General features: G+C 40.5%; 1 protein-coding gene across 1 annotated transcript in view; it reads left to right on the top strand.

Annotated features, from left to right (window-relative positions):
• GRID2 (glutamate ionotropic receptor delta type subunit 2) overlaps nt 1-19,465 on the top strand; it is a 2,654,005-nt gene that overhangs the window by 2,603,817 nt on the left and 30,723 nt on the right. The window contains exon 15 of the mRNA XM_086961940.1: nt 6,809-7,049. Coding sequence (XP_086818066.1) covers nt 6,809-7,049 — 241 coding nt within the window. The remainder of the gene's footprint in view (nt 1-6,808; nt 7,050-19,465) is intronic.

A 19,465-nucleotide genomic window follows, 5' to 3' on the forward strand; every position in this document is an offset into this window, starting at 1 on the left:
AGCCTTGGGGTCTGCGGTGGCTTTATTGATATCTCCAGGGTGGAAAGAGGTTGTAGGGATTGGGGTCCCAGTGCTCATCTAGAGGGGAAAGCTTGAATGACCTTCAGACAGTTTATCAAGAGAACCCACTATACCCAACATAACTTGCTTCAAATCTTTAATATAATCCCTTAATGCTTTGATAAGGTCAACTGCCTCTTCATGAGTTGAGGAGTTAGAGCTGTGCATGTGATTATCGATAGGATGATTGAAGGAGAATTTTGAAGTCGGGTAGTGGGACAGTGATCCAAATGCAGAGCTTCGAACCTATTGGAAAACTCCACATTTGGAATTGCTCGTACATTCCCCATATCATTGTGTGAATCAGGAGGGGATCATTGCTTCTTAGGTTGGGAGGGTCAACATTAGTAGGAACCTTAAGTGACTTTGGTTCCTTCTTGAATATTTTTGCCACCCCGCCCCACCTTTAGATGCGTTATCAATGCTGTGGGCCTAGTTTGTAATATACTTTCCTCCTCATCAACTAGGCTGTCAATGTCACTAGCCACACAGTCTGCTGCTGCATGCTTAGAATGTTTGGGGGGTTTATATTGAGTAAAAGCACCTGTAGGGCTAGTTGTCACCTTCCTTTTCCCCATGGTGACTATTAAATTAACAGCCAACTAGGCTATCACAATGATATATAATATATAGGGGACTACAGTACTTTACGTCTTCAAGCCTTGCAATGGCCTCAGATCTGCAAGCCAAGAACCAAGTTAGGGATGGCCCTGCATTATCCTGGCTTTGTAGGACCTGCCCATGGCCCTGGCTTTGCCCTGCCAGGGTCCAGAAGACATGTAGTAGTGGTAAAGTTAGGATTTTGCCTTAAGTTAGGATTTTGTCTTAAGACCAAAACGTAAGACAAACTTAAGTTTAACTTAAAACAAATCCCTAATTTAAGACAAAATCCTAACTTAAGATAAAATCCTAACTCTACTACTACTAACTGTCTTCTGTGAGTACCAAAAGTAGTAAGTTTAGGATTTTGTCTCAGATTAGTTCTGTCAATTGGCCCCTTAATACGGACTCAAGCACAAACGATCTGTATGAAAAGCCTCGTAATCATGCCAGGAGGACTATTCAGAACACATGCTTCACTGTTGATCTTAGAGGGAAAAAAAAGAATTACCTAGATCCCTAACAAAACTAAAAATAAAACAAAAAAACAAAACTAAGCAGGATGTACAATGTTGATCAGGTTTCTTTGAAAAGAATAAAAGTGTATGATTTGAAATGTGAAGCGACAGATAAAGGAAAATCAAAGGACAGGCTTGCATGAAGCGTGCGTCTCCAGAAATCAATGGATATTCTAGAATTTAAACTTTGTATTATAAAAAGAATCTCATCAATGATGAGTTGTCTGGCCAAGAGGCATTATTAGGGCATTATTAAAACCCTGTGAACACTAAGTAAGATCCATAAACCATCTGGAATGGTTAGATCTAGAAAAATGTATAAAGTTTATTAAATTCAGCAAGAAAGATTGTGCTCCGAGTAGAAATTGTATTCCAACCCAAGTATTTAAATTTAATCTGGAGTACTGGGCGATTTCATTAGATACTTTCTTTGTACACTGCTGTATAAACCAAGTGATCCCTGATTTACGCAGAGGGTCTCTACTGTATTCAATTTATAGGAAAAATTTGAAGTTGAAGCCTGGAAATTACACACTGATACCTCTAGTGGATGTTGATCCACATTTTATACCATGTTACTGTTTGAGGAGTTGAGTAATTGGGCTGAATTACAAAAAAAATCCTCTAGTTTCAAAGGGGATTTAAAGCTATAGTAGCACAATAGACAATTTTGTGGCACTCCTGTATCTCTGCTCCTGTATAAATCCAAAACAAAAGGAAGAAATTATTTTCCTACTTTTTTCACTTTAAGAAGGCTTTTGACGATATAGACAGATGCTGCTAAAGGAGAAAACTTGAAAACCTGGGCATGCTGTCAATTCTTCTTTACTGAGAGAGTCAATGGGGTAACCCTGTGTCCCTCAGAACCTGTGTATGCATAAAAGAACTACAAATGTTTCTGTCGGGTAGAGCAATTGCTTTAAACCTATGTTGTATTAAACATGCAAAAAAAAGCTTAATATATTTCTTTATAGACTTCAGTATGGAACACGTTTAACAAGAAATGATTTGACATTAAAATATTTTTTTACTGTGTAAATCATGGGGGTTGACAAATTCAATAATCATCAAATGACATCAGTGACAAAAATAAGTGAATAAAGTGACAAGGTGACAGATGTGATTGAGCGGAGTTATATATAAGTGGTAAGAGACATACAAATATGTACACAATATGCAAAATAACTGAAATGGAGTCTGTCCTTTCCAACTATTAATACATGGTCTCTGGTGCCCACTGAGTAGGCTTTTTAATTCTTGGGGCCCGGAGACCTGGTAGACATAGACTGAAACGAACATCGACATTTCAACAATGGTGTGTGCGTAATTAGGTAAGCATCACAGCGGGTCTTCCTCTGGACGAGTATAAAGAAGACAGCCTAGGGGAAAAGTGATTCATATAGGAGTCACGTGTGTTCCATAACTAAGGAATATGATTATTAAACAATGCAGTCATGTGACTGGATAGACTCACCAATTCCAATTACAGGTAAACACTCCCACAGTGGGGTGAGCGTTTGAGAATAGATGTGAGCTCAAAGCTGTGGGATAGAGGATGAGGGTCAGTGGTAGATTCTGCTAAAACATGACCGATATTCAGAAAGTGTGATAAATGGTAGGGGAGCGAACTCACCATGCAACGGTATTTAAGATGTCTAAAGTGGTAAAATGCAACTGACAGAGTGAGAGCGGTAGTGCATGGACTTACCATGCTTCGTATTATGAAGAGAGACCATCTGGAGGGTTGATGTCTGCGGGATAAAAAGGGGACTTTTATCAGTGGTGTGTACGTGATTCGGCATTAAAACATGCTATTTGGTATAGCGCAAGACCTACCTCTGCAGAATAAATGTTAGAGGTGAAAATCCAGACCACCAAGTCAGTTTGGAACTGGAGGGTAAAAATCAAATAAAAAAATAATAAATTAAGGGATAAACTAATTGGTTAGGCGCAGGCAAGTTGAAGTAGACTCACGTAGCTATTCAGCACGTGACATACCTTGGTGCCTTGTGTTGGATTTCACACAGATAATGTCGATTTGGGTTCTTCTTAGCAAGTTCCGGGGGGGGGGGAGATTAAAAACTAGTTTAAGCCTATACATTCCACAGTTAAGAGGTGAGAGAACTGATGTAATTTTTTGATTATTGAATTTGATAGCTCCACAAAATTTACAAAGTAAAAAACTATTTTTATGTCAAAAGATTTCCTGCTACGTGTGTTCCATCCTTAATTCTATAAATAGATATATTAGACTTGTTTTTGCATGATTAATACTACATAGTTTTAAAGCAATTACTCTACCCAATAGAACCATTTGTAGTTTTAGTCAATACTTCTTTAAGCAATTATGCCAGTGTACACAAATAATTGAATAAAGATCATCGCAGAAGAAAGTTATCATTAACTGACGAGATACCTATCAATTCAGTTTTAAAGCAAGGTTGTGTTTTGGTAATCCTATTAAGCATATCACCCATTATTTGGTACTTGGTCGAATAATTTCCAATATAATTTAATTACATAATTAATACATTTTCCATTCGCCCACAGATTAAAAAATTTGCTTAGAATTCCATCTGCAAGAGCAATTGTTTATGCAGATGGCGTCAGGTTACAGCAAGCATGAGAAGAGTCATTCTGGGAAATATCAAGAAAGGAATTGTAGTTACCATCATTAAATGAGATAACTCCATGGCATGAGGCAAAAGAACATTGTATTATACAACGGACATGAAACCCATATGGGAACAAGTTTATCACATGATTGTTTTAAAAGGATTTAGAAGCATCTAAAAACAGAGCATACAGCACTTTAGTAGACATTAGTTTGAAACAAAACAAAACCCATGAATATCAATCACTGGCTGTATCTTGGTTAGTGGCGTAGCTGGTGGGGGGGTGGCGGCACTGTTTTTGGGGATGGCGAAGGTGAGCAAGTCGTGTCTGTTGACTACAAACATCCCCGCCCCTGAGAACAAGTTGCCCGTTGGCCGCCATAACTGTAACAAAAGAATGAACATATGAGGATACACGTTGTTGAAACGAGTTTTAAATGTATTTTATTTGATTTTCTTGACCCTCAATAAAGATTACTTCTACTATTACAACCAAGAGGTTGGTTTTCATGTTGATAGGACTATTCTATGTAGCATAAATAAGTGATTATTTTACTAAGAGGAGCCACAAAGTTAGCATTACATTAGGCCCATTCTTTGTCCTCCCAGAAAGTGGGGTGATGAAAAAGGGTTTGTGGCTATCAGGAAATTACAACAAATTTCGAATTCATTCTGAGTGATATATTAGATAAAGAAGCGGGTTCGGTGATTCGCTCCAAGCGCGTTCGGTGATTCGCTCCAAGCCGACTAATGCACTGACATGTTTGAAAGCCTGACAAACTGCTTGGCATCAGGAGAAATTGAAATAAATTGCCAAAACAATTGTTTTGTTGCTATGAGCAAGGGATTGTCCAAGCAGCAAAGCATCCTTTTGCCTGGGGCTCTGAAAATCCTTGTGCTGTAACTGGGTGCATAGGAATGACAGCAGCCCAGAACACCGTCCTCCTTATAGATTACCCTACACAGGGACACATTGCTTGCCTGTCACAACGGAGGCAGATTTACTAAGGATTTATGTTGCCCGTGCATGACACAAGTCCTCGCACGGCAACAAAAGTCCTTAACTTGGATTTGCTAAGCCATGCAAGGCCACTTTCTGTGGCTTTGCGTGATTTAGTAAATACAAAGTAACACAATTCAGCATGTTACTTTGCATCGGGTGCGTGTTACATGGGTGGAGCATAGGGCATTCCTATGCATACACTCATGTATTTTGATGCAAACCAAGATATAAAAAGACTTGTAAACCTGGGTTTGGGTCAAAATGATGCACAAATATAACACTGGGTTAATAATTCCGCTTTCCACTGCAAACAGGAATATATCTCTAAGGATTGTTTTGGTCAGGAAGGTGTCCTTTCTTGCACAAAAATAAACCTGCCCATCATGCACACACCCTTGAACTATGCTGCAAGGGTACCTGCACTAGCTCTAGGCAGCATGCAGTGCAAAAATGCAAAGAGAAAGCTGAAATGCGCCATATTTGTGTAAATATGGAGCATTTCTCCCTTTCACACACTGCAGCCCAGCAACTTCCCTCTCTGTGTTGCGTTCATGAAGTAATGTTAAAACATCCCCTAGATATCTGCACCCCGGCACTGTGATTGATTAGCATTCTAACCTGCCACTCTTTCTCAAGTGCAGAGAGGTACTCATCTCCTTCTAGAGTGGGACTTGAGGTTCTGACAGAAGGTATCCTAGTTTTCAAATATTGACAACCTTCTCATGATGTTGTTAGAAACTATGTCAATATCCTATTCCTTTAGGACTTGTGGGTGGTATTCAACAATATTGATCAGGTACTTCTGTTTGACAGCCTTTGTGAGACTGACTTGGGAGACTCCATCTTAAATTGGTGTGCGCCCTTCTTCACTACTTGTTCTCCAAGGGTAACTAATGCCTTTTTATGGAATGTGAAGTTCGTTGGGCACTCTCACTCTTGCACTATATATTTGATATTTATGTTAGCCCACTTGTTAGCCTTGGACACTCCCATGTCAACCAATTTCATGCTCCCTTTTGGATTCTCTGCTGATGATTGATTACGTGCTCTGAACATGGAGTCTAAGGACCTGATCATGAGTGGCCTCTGTCAGATACAATAATTATCACACCTGATAAGATCTGACAATGAAGCGTTCCGGAATTTTTCAGATAAGACAATTATTGCCGATTCCAACCTTTTGCAGAACAACATGCACATATTGGTGCTTATTAATTTCTTAAGGGCGCACTGTCTCCTCTTTCCCCATCCAGTGTACAGGTCACCTGCCTCCAACTTCAGGAATGTCAGCATTAATACTTCCACCATCTAGGGAAACAACCTCACCACCATGTTTTGAACATGTGCAGGCTAGGAAAATACACATCCTTTTTCCACTGTGACATTCTGGTATGTTTGATCTGCCGAAATTTCACATCCAAGTCAATAATGGTCCTTTTTTTACCTATTAAAGTGTAGCAAGTCTGACCTGCCAAAATTTAACAAAGGTTGTGAACTTCATCACACCCTGAAAATACAGGGAGTGGTAAGACTCACACCACTTATAATTATGCTCATGTGCTTCGACAGGGAACACAATTTTGGGGGATTTGCATTGACTTTGTAGAATGTGCTTCCCTTCTGTTTGAGAAAAAAAACATTCATCAGCTCTTGATTAGAAAGCAACTTAAAACATGGATTTTCCAATAAATATGTTCCTTTCTGCAAACATGTTCTAAGGCTTTCCCTTTCTACCGCGAAGAGACTCTAGGGCATATGTACAATAAACTAGGGCTTCTTTTCCAGAGATTAAGCATAGGTTTAAGTAGTCCAGACAGAAATGTTTGCTGGTGCTCACTTGTAATGCATGTTATATATTCACGCTCAACACATCAGCCTTGTTTTTGTGACAAACAATAACACAATGCAAGGCACTGCTCCAAACCTGACCTTTTAATAATGTCCACAACTGTTTTCTTGTATGTTTGATAGGTCACTTTTGCAATAACACAACTTGTTCTCTTTCCTTACAGAATTCTCGAACTTCAACAAAGTGGAGACATGGATGTTCTGAAGCATAAATGGTGGCCTAGAAATGGCAACTGTGACCTTTACTCCTCAGTAGAGCCTAAGCAAAAAGGCAGTGCACTGGACATAAAGAGTTTTGCAGGAGTCTTCTGCATTTTGGCTGCTGGCGTTGTCCTATCCTGTTTTATAGCAATGGTTGAGACGTGGTGGAACAAAAAGAAAGGATCAAGAGTGCCTTCAAAAGAGGTAAATATTTTCTTCAGAGAATTTCTAAAATTCTTTGATTTTAGACAGTTTTTCTGATTTACATAAACTGCCAGGGTGATGCTATTAGCACTATATTACATATTGTAAGTGTGTACTATTTTGATTCATTACTTTTTGCAGTGGCGAAGATAATGTGCCGGCAGCAAACATCAATTCTTTTACATTGTCTTAAATTTCATATGGTGCTAACTATCTCTGAAATGACACGTAGCTCCACCCAAGCAGTTTGTGTATTACAAACACTGGTCTTGGGTTGGGAGTCACAATATTCAGTTTTTAATATTGGCTCCACAGTATCAACTTGCACTATTGTGTCAAGTTAAGTAGATGTGGAGTTCGAACAGTACTCTGCTATATACCCTTACTTTGACAATGTAGTGGGAGTTGATATTGTGAAGTCAATGTTTGTGCAGGTTGATAGTTTTGTCTTCAACATCGGGACATACACCCAAACTTACTTCTACACCCCATACAACATAAACTAAAGTCTTCACATTTGAAATATTTAGGCAACGCAGGCTGTGAGTTAGAATACTTATGAAATGCATTCTGTGCTCCTTGATCGTCTAGGATTATGAGATCCTCTTTACTTAGACTTCTCCCCACATATAACACAGACATTGTGTGAAATACGCATTCATTTAGGAGTTTTCATGACAATTGTAGACATTTTGCTCTCTTTGTGCAGTTTCCAAATTGCAAAATTAAACTTAGGAAATGTTCCCTTGCAATCAATTACAAATGTTCTATTAGGAAACAAAATATTTGGTGTGTAAGCAAATGAGGGAGGGAAAAGATAAGCGAGGGAACTAGAGCGTGAAAGACAGAGAGATTTGGAGACAAACAAAATGAGAGGATGAGAATGGGGGCCATTCAAATAAGGCTATTCCGAAACCTTTGTTTGATTTCTCTACTTTGATAAATATGAATGAAATTTTCCAAAGTAACACACCCCAAAAAGAAGGAACATGAATGGGAGTGTGCAGATTATTAAACATATTTTGCTGTAAATTGAGCCGCCAACAAAACGCAGTATGTGTGAATTCTCTCCCTTGTCCCGGCCCAAAAACTTTCACACTATGATCTGAGTGGGGACAGAGAACCCAAATAAGGATTTCAATACAGGTGGAAGTTGCAGAAAATGAATGTGAGCTTGAGTATTTAAGAGGTAGATTGAGAATCTGAATATCAAGATAACAAAGAATGGTAAAATGGGAGAGCATAAGGCATATAAATGAATCCCCACCTACCATTCAAAACTGAGAACCAGGTTTAGAATGAAATGAACAGGTATACAAAAACCAAAAACTGTGGAGTCAACGGTATGCCCTAGAAAGAGGCCTTATAAATTAATATTTTAAGCATTACAAGAAACTTTTGAGTATTACCTAAGGAGGGTCCTAATGAACTGAACTAAGGAAGTAGAGGTGCCAAGGATCATCTTCACCACCTACTAAAGTAACCATTGGTCCACATTTCATCATCGATCAGCCCTGTACTTGTGTACTAAAAGGAACACCTGCAGTGAGAACAGGAATTACCTTACTTTACTTGTGCTCAAGCCGAAGCAAATGAGGATATTCCACATTTTAAATATCTGGGTGCATATTAAGGTAATATGGATGAACTAATAGTCCCCCCTACAATAAACAGTGCAGAAAGCCAATTGCACAAGTACTGCATTTCTGAAATGTGTCCCAATAGGTCTATGGCAACAAGGATAACTCAATTAATATGATTGTCCATGTTTGCCTACTCTCCTCATGAGTAATTCAATTCAAAATAATGTATTGAGTGCATGGCTACCCAGACAGGCTTCCCAGAGCGGAGGTCTTCCAGGCTCAAGTACAACGATCTTATGCAAACAGATAGGTCTTGAGTTATTTCCTAAAGCTAAGTATATTATTGTTCTGCTTAAAAGTTAAAGGAAAGGCATTCTACAGTTTGGGATAAGGTAGGCGAAGGCTTGTCAACCACATCTGCCTTTTTTCACCCTGAGAATGGAGAGAAGACTCAGGTTACTAGATCTTACCTCTCTTTTGATATTATAAGGACTGATCTGGCAATGAAGAATATGGGGCCCTTATGGTGAACCATGCAGGCCACTTTAAATTGGATGCTCTTGATTATAGGCATCCAATGTAGAGTGACAAGTGCAGGGCAGGCCGTTTGGAATTTGGAAATACCTATAAGGATTCATGTTGCAGCATTCTGATTAACCTGACATTTTTTGTTACAGAGAGTGGAATTCCCAGATAGGGACAATTCCTGTAGTCAAGGTGGGATAGATAGTATTATACAGTGAAGCACCATTCTCCGGACTGCAACTGGTAGCCAGCTAAACATCTTCCTGAGGGCTCTTAGGAGGCCAAAGTACCTGGAAGGCCAGCTTTCTCGCTTGAGCTGCCATAGTAAGTCTGCTGTCGAGTATGACACGCAGGCTTTTCACGTCTGGCTTGGGGACAGACGGTCTCCTAAGGGGGAGGGCCAAAGCAACGGATTGTTACAGACCACCGAAACTTCAGTTTTATCACCATTTAACTTGGGACAGCTAGCAGCCACCTAATCTGTGACTTGCTTTAAGCAAAAGTTAAGTTGCTGTGAAATGATACCTGTATTGGGAATTTGGAGAACATGATCTGTGTATTGTCCTCATAAGACACCAAAGCAGAACCTAAGGAGCAAATGATGTCTGACAGTGGATGAAAGTAAAGGTTGAAACGCGTTGGGCTCAGAGAACAGCCCTGGGGAACATCATGCTTTAAGTGATGGGTAGCGGAAAAGAACGGACCCTCGCTGACTTTAAAGCTTCTGTTGTTTAGAAAAGATGAGAGCCATTTTAGTTCATTTCCTGTGATCCCTGCTTCTTCCAATCTACACATTAGGCTAGGGTAGGAGACTGTGTCAAATGATGCACTAGGGTCGAGCAGAATGAGAGCCACCGAACCACCTTATTCAAGGACCTTTTTAAGCTTCTCCGTGTCCACCAAGAGTGCTGTGTCTGTACTTCAACCTGTATGGAAGCCAGTATAAATAGGATTGTTGAGATTACAGCCATACAGACAGGTGGCTATTTATCGCCTTTTCCAGAATTTGGTAACTACAGAGAGGAGGGAGATAGGCTGTTGGTTTTAACTAACTCTGGGTCCAAAGAAGGTTCTCTTAAGTAAAGGTCTATTGATCACATGCTTCCATGCATCTGGCAAACTTCTGCTATCAAAAGATACATTTTATATATATATATATGTGATCGAATGTGATCAAGGGCTGCACAGCCCGAAACGCGTCGTCGTGAGAGGTGACAAATAAAATACTTCTTGCCTGAAACATTTGCTGCTGAGGCCTGAGTGTCCTTCTTCGCCTGGCGTTTGCTTGGAAGTGGTGGGAATCGTCTCGAATATATATATATATATATATCTCAGTAAGTACTGAAAGAATGGCATCCCCCCTTTCAAAAGGATATCTAGGTGTGGTGGATCCAATGGGGCAAAAGACACACAGATGATGGACAGAATGCAGAGCAAAAAAAACATTCTTGCCCAGTCAATAGATCTGGATTAAATCCATTGTTCTTTTGCTCACCATGCCACTCCAGTTTAGAGCTGGCCGTATGCAAATCAGTCTTGACAATGTGCCTCATGGGAACAGTCCAGACCGAACTGCCAAGCCAGGTCTTGGGACCGGTTTTGGGGCATCACCCTTCATCAGCCAGGCTAGCTTGAATCCAGTGGCACAGTGAGCCTGGGACCTATGTCTGGGCATACCAGGTGCACATAGGGTGAGAAAGCAAAAGACACACAGATGATGGATGGAATGCAGAGCAAATCAAACATTCTCCCCACTCAATAGATCTGGGTTAAATCCATTGTTTATTTGCTCTTTGCTAACCATGCCACCCTACTTTAGACCTGGCCATATGCAAATCAGTCTTGACCCTGTGCCTCATGGAAACAGTCCACACCGAATGCCAAGCCAGGTCCCCTCTGCACTGGAAACAAGAATCCTGAGAACAGTTTCGGGGCATCACCCCTCATCGGCAAGGCTAGATTGAATCAAGTGGCACAGTGAGGCCGGAACTCAAGTCTGGGCATACCCAGCGCACATAGAGCGTGAAAGCCAAAGACACACAGATAATGGACGGAATGCAGAGCAAATCAAACATTCTCCCCCAGTCAATAGATCTGGGTTACATCCATTGTTCTTTGGCTCACCATGCCACCCCAGTTTAGACCTGGCCATATACCAACCAATCTTGACCCTGTGCCTTATGGGAACAGTCCAGACCGAACTGCCAAGCCAGGGCTTCCCTGAACCGGAAACAAGCATCCTGGGACCGGTGGTTTCAGGGAATCACCCCTCATCAGCCAGCCTAGCTTGAACCCAGTGGCACCGTGAGCCCAGGAGCCACATTTGGGTATACCTGGCGTACATAGGGCGAGAAAGCAAAGGACACACAGATGATGGATGGAATGCAGAGCAAATCAAACATTCTCCCACAGTCAATAGATCTGGGTTAAATCCTTCATTCCCTTGATCCCCATGCCACCCCAGTTTAGACCTGGTCATATGAAAATCAGTCTTGACCTGTGCCTCATGGAAACAGTCCAGACCGAACTGCTAAGCCAGATCCTCCCTGGACCGGAATACAATGGGGAGCCTGATTTCACAGCTTTTACTATGGTTAAACTTTCCTCCTTACTAACCTGTGGGATTGCGGAAAGTTCACATTTTGGATTGTCAGCTGAGATCTTCTCATTGATCAGGTTCTTGTTATTCAAAGCCTCAACAAGTGTGTTGTTAATAAGCCTTCCTTTCCCAAGGACGTAATTGGCTAATAACTCACAACAGGTCTTGTCTCAGAGGGAAGAGGGCCTGCACCTGAGATAGCTGGCTTAAAAATGAATTGCCAATTTTATAGAGTTCCTTTGAGGACTTAGAGGATTTATCGATCCTTTCAGTAAAATCATCCATCCGGGCTTACCTAACGGCTTTTAGATACTTTTTTATTGCTTTTTGCATATAAGTTGGCAAGTTTCACCATAACTTACCCTCCACTTCCTTTCCCTTCTTTTACATTCTCTCTTTAATTCCGTTAATTCTGCAGAAAACTACTGGGCTTTTGCCCAGTAGTCTGGAAGTCTTAGAGGAATTACCTCATCTAGGAAGATGTTTACACAGTACTTAAATGCCAAATACTATGTAGAGACATCACCAGATAGATCAGGCACTGAATTATGTAAGGCCATATTTTCAAGACAAACTCATTGATAACATTTGAGTATATCAGCCCCAATAATATCCTTCATCAACATCATCATAACATTTGATTAAGTACTTAAACCAGATTTTGCACCCTAATGCCAAAACACAAAAAGAGGTAGTAATAGATCAAAAACAAATTGTCTTAAACAAGCATATCCATGTTAGCAGATCCCAAGGATCCAGGAGATTGTTTGGCAGGTCATTCTAAAGTTTTGTGATATGAAGTTAAAATATCCCTCATGTTCAGGCCCTCTTTGACGGTCAAAGGAGTAAGAAGGTGTTGTCTTTAGCTTAGTTCCCTATTTGGGGAGTTACTATTTATCTTGTTGCTGAGATGTATTCTAACCATAAAGTGACTTGTGCATTTGGAGTGAATACATTATAGTAGATTATAATCTTAGCTAGACATTATTGAACCCTTAAAAGAACTGGGAGTGGTATTTGGTAGCTGCTGCAGAAGCTGTTTTCTGGATCACTTATAGTTTTTGCATTTATTTGCCATGGTCCATACAAACACATGTTGCAATCAGTGAGTTACGATCCACCCTTGGTGCACTCTATTGTGGTTCTATGTTCTTCCACCAGAAATTAAATATAATGAGATGAAGAAACCACTGCATTTAGTTGATTTTCAGCTGACAGCATTGCATCAAAGATTAGTCCTGTTACCTTTTCTAAAGTGCTTAGGCAATTTAGGGGCATATTACCAACGAGTAGCGATATTTATCGCTAACTAGGCTTTGCAACGATTTTTTTATCGCTAAGCATCGCCGGAAATTATCACTGAGATAACTTGCTATTAGCAACGTTTATCTCAGAAGTGATAGAAATCCTCACGCTAACTGCCAAATGAGAGATTATCGCTGGAAAACCAACGATAATCTCTCGAAGTTTGGCGTTAGCTTGATGATAGGGGCTCACAAACTTAGCCATGATATCCACCTTCCATAGGATATCATGGCTAAGTCAGGAAAATACCAGGTAAGGTGTGTGGTAAATACCTAGTAAGGTGTGATAAAAAAATATTACTTTACATTTTAAAAAAACATAGAAATTTACTAAAAAAAGCAAAGCTTAAAGTGCTGTTTAAGTTAGGTATGGTTATTATATTTTACTATACATAAAAAAAGCCTTGGGGAATTCACTGAAAAAATATAGGTTAAAGTGATGATATAGTTAGGTGAAAATGTTAGTAAAAACGTTTAACCTAAAAACACACTGAAATTCACTAGTTATAGTTAAGTGAATACACTATAACTTACACCCTCGCCATGCGCTGCTTCTTATATATTACATCACTCATGATTTGTTATATGACATCATTGATAACAACAACGCGATTTCTGAAATGACATCATGAATGACAACCCTAGGCATGGATGTGCCATATATTGATATGTTGACTCACTGACAAATCCAATAGACTTGTATTGTATATTGATATCCATTTGACAAATCCAATAGGTTCACGTTCATATAATGAATGATGTAATGATTTTTTTTCGACAAAGTCAAAATGCTTTCACTGTGTATTGATGTGGTCACTCCTTGACAAAGCCAAAAGGCGTGCTTTTGTAAATACTGATGGGGCGACTCCTTAACAAAGCCAATAGGCTTGCCTTGTATATTGATGCAGTCACACCTTGACCAAACACATAGGCCTGCCTTTTATGTATAGATGTAGACCTGTTGACAAAGCCAGTAGACCTGCCTTATTTTAAATCATACCCTTTATACAGATGAGGTTGGGTGCATGGCCTGACCACCACTGGCCAGTAACATTATAGTCAAGTATGATAGTATGATCATACTTTGGGTTAAAATACCTCAGAAATGTAATGAAAAAACCAAAGGTTAAAGTGACTCTATAGTTAGGTAGGTTAATATCTCATTAAACTTTAAAAAACATCAGACATTCACTGACAAAACCAAAGGTCTAAGTGGCATTATAGTAAAGGGTGGTAATAATTTGTTGCTTTATGTTTAAAAAATAATAGATATTCACTGAAAAAAACAACGGTTGTAGTTAGGTCTAGAAATAATTTCTTACTTTTCCCTAAAGAAAGATGAGAAATTCACAAAAAACATAAAGAAACACACTGAAAATCACCAGTTATAGTTTACTGAGTTAACAAAGCTAACCATAACTTGTTCCCCTGCCATGTACTGCTTGTGACCTCATACATTACATCACTCATGACATTTAAATGACATAATTGATTATATCACTGATGACTAGTAGAGGCTTGCGCAATTAATACGGTTTGGGGTTTCTAAAGAGAGTGGGCTCTACACACATTCTGCGCACTGAGAGCAAACTTTGCTTAGTAGCAGCTGGCCCACCTAATGGGGTTTGGGAATCTGGACAGAGTGGGTTCTACGCAGAGTATATGCACTGAGCGCTGACTGTATGTCGTAGATGCTTGCCAATTCCACATGCAGGGACATCCAACCCCCACACCTTCTCACCATTAATGACGTATGGCCAATAACCCTCCAACAGTGGTCCAAAGGAAACACATGGAGAGTTACGTTGGCTCTAATGTAACTCCTGTGGGACTGTGATGAACCTGCAATTCAATTTTAGTATTTTGTCCCCTGAAGGGTTCGTCTCATGAGCTAGGGGATCAAAGTATACCTACACTGCCCCTTCTATATGCTTTTATATGACATTTAATGATTTGGGGACAGCAACTTTAAGTCCTGTACTGGCATGGCAGCCACAACATTTTTCTTCATGTGGTGGGCCCCAATCACATTGCTCTGTCTTGCGGGACTCCTGTGGGCCCGATCAATCAGAATTACGTTTTTTTGGCAGTACATCTTGTAAATTACCAAAATGCTGTGCAGAAGGGTTGGAGCAGGGGTGGAGTAAGGGTGTGGCATCCTAGTATTGGACAGAGGGGGCTACCTTCTACCCATTTAAAAAACATTGCACATGAGAGTGACTAATGAGAACCATCTGGGCCTGCAAAAGTAAATCTGGAGACATGCCCAACTGGAAGACAGAAGACTCCTGACTCCTGCAGAGATGGACTTTAGGAGATTTGCACTTCAGCCGCGACCAGGGGGTTTTGATTTCCCAGGGCCAGTGTTGCTGGCTCACCTACATCCTCAGGGAACAGTAGATGGGTGGACCTGTTGGGTGGGACCCTGGAGTGTTCCTGTGTATCTTCTGCCAATTAGTCCTGTCAGAGTGTGACCTCTGAAGTATGGGGGCCCTGACTTCTGCTGACCCAGTGCTCTGCAAGAGATGAATGAGTACATGGGACCTGGAGGGTGCAGAAAGGCAGAACACTCTCCATTTAGATCCTGGGGGTACTGTTGAAAAAGACGCCAGTTTCCGGACAAGGGCCTGGTGCTCAAACAGGAAGCAGAATCTGTGTGAGGAGGAAGAGCAGTACAAATCAGGGTCTGCAAAGATTGCAAAAGTTAAAAGACAGGAGGCCTGAAAGTAGCTAGAGTTGGCCACCAGGAACAAAACACAACTTCCCTCATGTGAATACAGCCCAACAAGGCCAAGAAAGAGGTGGAGAGAGATGTTTGATCACTCACGTGAACCATGCAGGACCAGGCTCACATATAACTTCACTCACAAAGTTTCAGAAACTTTCATGAGAAATCCAAGGTCAGGGAAAGAAAAAGGTTAGGGAAGAATGTACGTACCTCTCCTTTCCAGTATTTATATCATCCCAAAGTGACCCCATCTCCCTGGGGACTCAGGTGAGGAACAAGAAAGCAAACCCACACAGATACCAGGCAACGCTCAACCTCAATAATGAATGGGGTGGTGGCCAGTTCCATGGGGACCAAGAAAAAGTGAGAGCCACTGCCTCCCATACTGGAGTCAGTTTCTGAAGTTGTTTCAAGTGCTGCCTTTGCCTACACTGCTGGTGTAGGAGGGTACAATGCTCCTTACCTCAGATCCCCACATGCATGGACCATCAGAAGAAGAAAGAATGTAGGAGCTATCGCTCGCACACTCTTCAGAGTCATGCAGGCATCGGGAGCGGCTCTGGGCTACGATGATTCTAGGGTTTCCTTCCAACCATTAACACAAGAAAAAAAACAAGTGGACTTGGGTATCCTGCTTGGGGAATGAGACACTCGCTAAAACAAAAAAATAGAAAGATATGGTATGAGGTTACATTGAAAAAACAAAACGGAGAAAGTATGTTTGCGGATAGGGGATCACTCCAATCGCTCCTGTGGTATTTACCAGTTGGGCCAAGAATGCCCCTAATAAGCTGTTTCAAGGGGTTTACAATTTGCAGATTTGATTTTTGTGGTAATCGAAGGAGGGCAGGGTTAGCACCAATGCATAGCCAAGTGTTCTGGGGATTGCCAGAAGGGCAGCAGTCCCCTGAATATTTTTCTAATGTAATCCCAGGGCGGGTTTATTGATGCCCTGTGAGAAGTTTGTTTTTTAGTGTTTTAGGAACTGGAGCTTTTATCAAACAGGCTCTAGCGTTCTGGCATTCCCTGTTGGTAGATCCTAAAGCTGCTTTGAAGCATGGATAAAATGTATAAACAAGATTCATGCACACAGTTTAGTAAAAAGACTCATCCAGTTCCTGGCTTACATTAAGGACTATAGTACATTGCTTGAATGGCACTGTCTATCATGTCCTGCCACAACTAAGTCAGTTCTTTACCTCACCGGCAATTTAGCAAGAAGGATATTGCAGAGGTCCTTAGATCTCCACTGGTCTGCATCAAGTGAATTCTCACAGACCAGGAGAGGGTCCAGGGTTTACAGTTCGAAGACAATATTTGTAGCATCGCCCTAATCCTCTGGTTAGAAATATTTGACCCAGTAAATCATTATCATCTTAAGGATTGTGGTGGGTCAGGTCAAGTCATCTTTTGGGGGACTGAGTACAGAATACATTTTAATTGTATTACCCCTTTCTCGCTAAATGAAGTCAGTATGATGCCAAACAATACTAAATTGTATGTTAAACTTAAACAGGTTCACACAAAACAGTTGAAATATGCCTTGCCCAGGACCCTAAAAATTCTTACTATGACATTGTATAGAGAAACAGAGTCAGAGGAAGAGGTAGGCAGGGAGAGAAAGATGTTTAGATAGACCAATAGAATGAGAACAGATCAAATGGAGATACATTTCTCTTTCCCAAGAGGCCCCTTGAAAGGTGGGGGCCCTGGGCAATTTCCCACTCCACTCATGCCTTAAAAAACCCTCTTCCATAAATGAGAGACAAACATGAAAGAACGTTCGGGCAGGTTGAAGCACCAACTTTGATAGCTCCAAAACAGTTTGACATGTCCTACAGGAAACCACTATATTGAGTTTTCATTTATGATAGAAATGTCATTTTTTTTTTTAAATATAGACAAGTTAAGGCAACCAGTGAGAAAATTATAATTTTGAACACTTAAAATCGAATGTAAGCATTACACTTTTAAATGTTAGCGCCATCTGTGGGATGGGGTCCGATTTTAAGCAATGCATTGTATGTGAGTCAAGTGAGAGTACACATATGAGATAGTGCAAAAGCAAAGTTAAAATCAAATAGGTGAAAAAGGTACGTACAATAAAAAAGAAATTAACAAGTGAAAAAAAATGAAAAGCGATGGCATCACTGAGACAGATTCACAAAGATGTTGGCAAATATTTATAAACTGAATATTTGCTCTGCTTTCACACTATGCTAATTCCAATTGCATTAGAAATCTGTGCATTTTGTAGAGCTGCATTTGCGAAACAGTGTTTCAAAGCCGACCCTGTAATAAAGATGCAGGGTCCAGGTCCACATGACTTTACCTTACATTTACTCATCTCCAAGCATCGTGCATTTTGTCCTTTGCTTTTATGCATATTAACTTTGAATTCACTAACAGACTTCTTCACATTTGGTAATTGCTAGAATTACACACTTGTCATACATTCAATTAGTCCATGATCAGATAATAATTGCTATAGCCCATTTACTTTTAGGAATATTGCCCATTTTCTTCAGGCCTTCGGCATGTTTTGTTATCTTTCCCAATGAATATGGCACAATGCAGATGCAAGTGAAAGGTTCATTGACAAGACAAAAGAATACATTCAAGTGAGAGGTTTGCAAGTCAAATGTACTCTGCATAGGTAAATGGATACTTTCAAATTATTATAATTTGTGGAGCAGTTCCTCTTGAGCCTGAGAAATTGCCCAAAGGGCAAATTGTCCCTGAGAGCTCTAGGGTGACAGCTCTCATAGTTGAGGAGCGCATTCCGTGCCATCGGCTTTCTATAAAGCTTTGTAGTAAGCGCTTCAGTAGTTGCCGATATCAGGAGGTCTAAGAATGGTAACTGAGTCTTGCTGAATTCCACCGTGAACTTTAGATAATCATTGCAAGAGTTCAACCATTTGTGGAATTCCAGCAGACTAGCCTCGGAGCCTATGTATCGCTTCCAAACTCGAAGCGATACATAGTGAGGGTTGTCTTGGTTGAGCACCTTGGTCTGTCCCAGTACATGAACGTATAGGTTCGCCAGACTAGGAGCGAAGACACTACCCATACTCGTACCAGATATCTGGAGGTAGGTAGTGTCTTCGAATTTAAAATAGTTTTCTTTCATAGCTAATTCGGCTAAGTTCATGATGAAGGAGGCTGGTTGTCTATGAGAAAAATATGCTTTTGACTCCTGGGTACCTTTTGTTGTAACTAGTTCTTCTGTCAGGGGCATGTATCCGGTACAGAGTCATTAAAGTAGCCCTTGGACCCTCCTTTAAATAGTGTGTGTTCTTACATTCAAATTAGACCTTTGCAAGTGAAAGGCACACTGAAAGGACAAGTGGATACATTCAAGATAGACCTTTGTAAGCGAAAGGCACACCAATAGGACAAATGAACACATTCAAATTAGTCCTTTGCAAGCAAAAGGCACACTGATAGGGCAAATTGATACATTCAAGTTAGACCTTTGCTAGTGAAAGGCACACCAACAGGATAAATGGATACATTCAAGATAGACCTTGACAAGTAAAAGGCACACCGACAGGACAAATGGATACATTCAAGTTAGACCTTTTCAAGTGAAAGGTACACCGACAGGACAAATGGATACATTCAAGTTAGATCTTTTCAAGTGAAAAGGCACACTGACTGGACAAATGAATACATTC

This window comes from Lissotriton vulgaris, chromosome 3_1 (genome assembly GCF_964263255.1).
Source record: "Lissotriton vulgaris chromosome 3_1, aLisVul1.2, whole genome shotgun sequence".
Lineage (NCBI taxonomy): Eukaryota > Metazoa > Chordata > Amphibia > Caudata > Salamandridae > Lissotriton > Lissotriton vulgaris.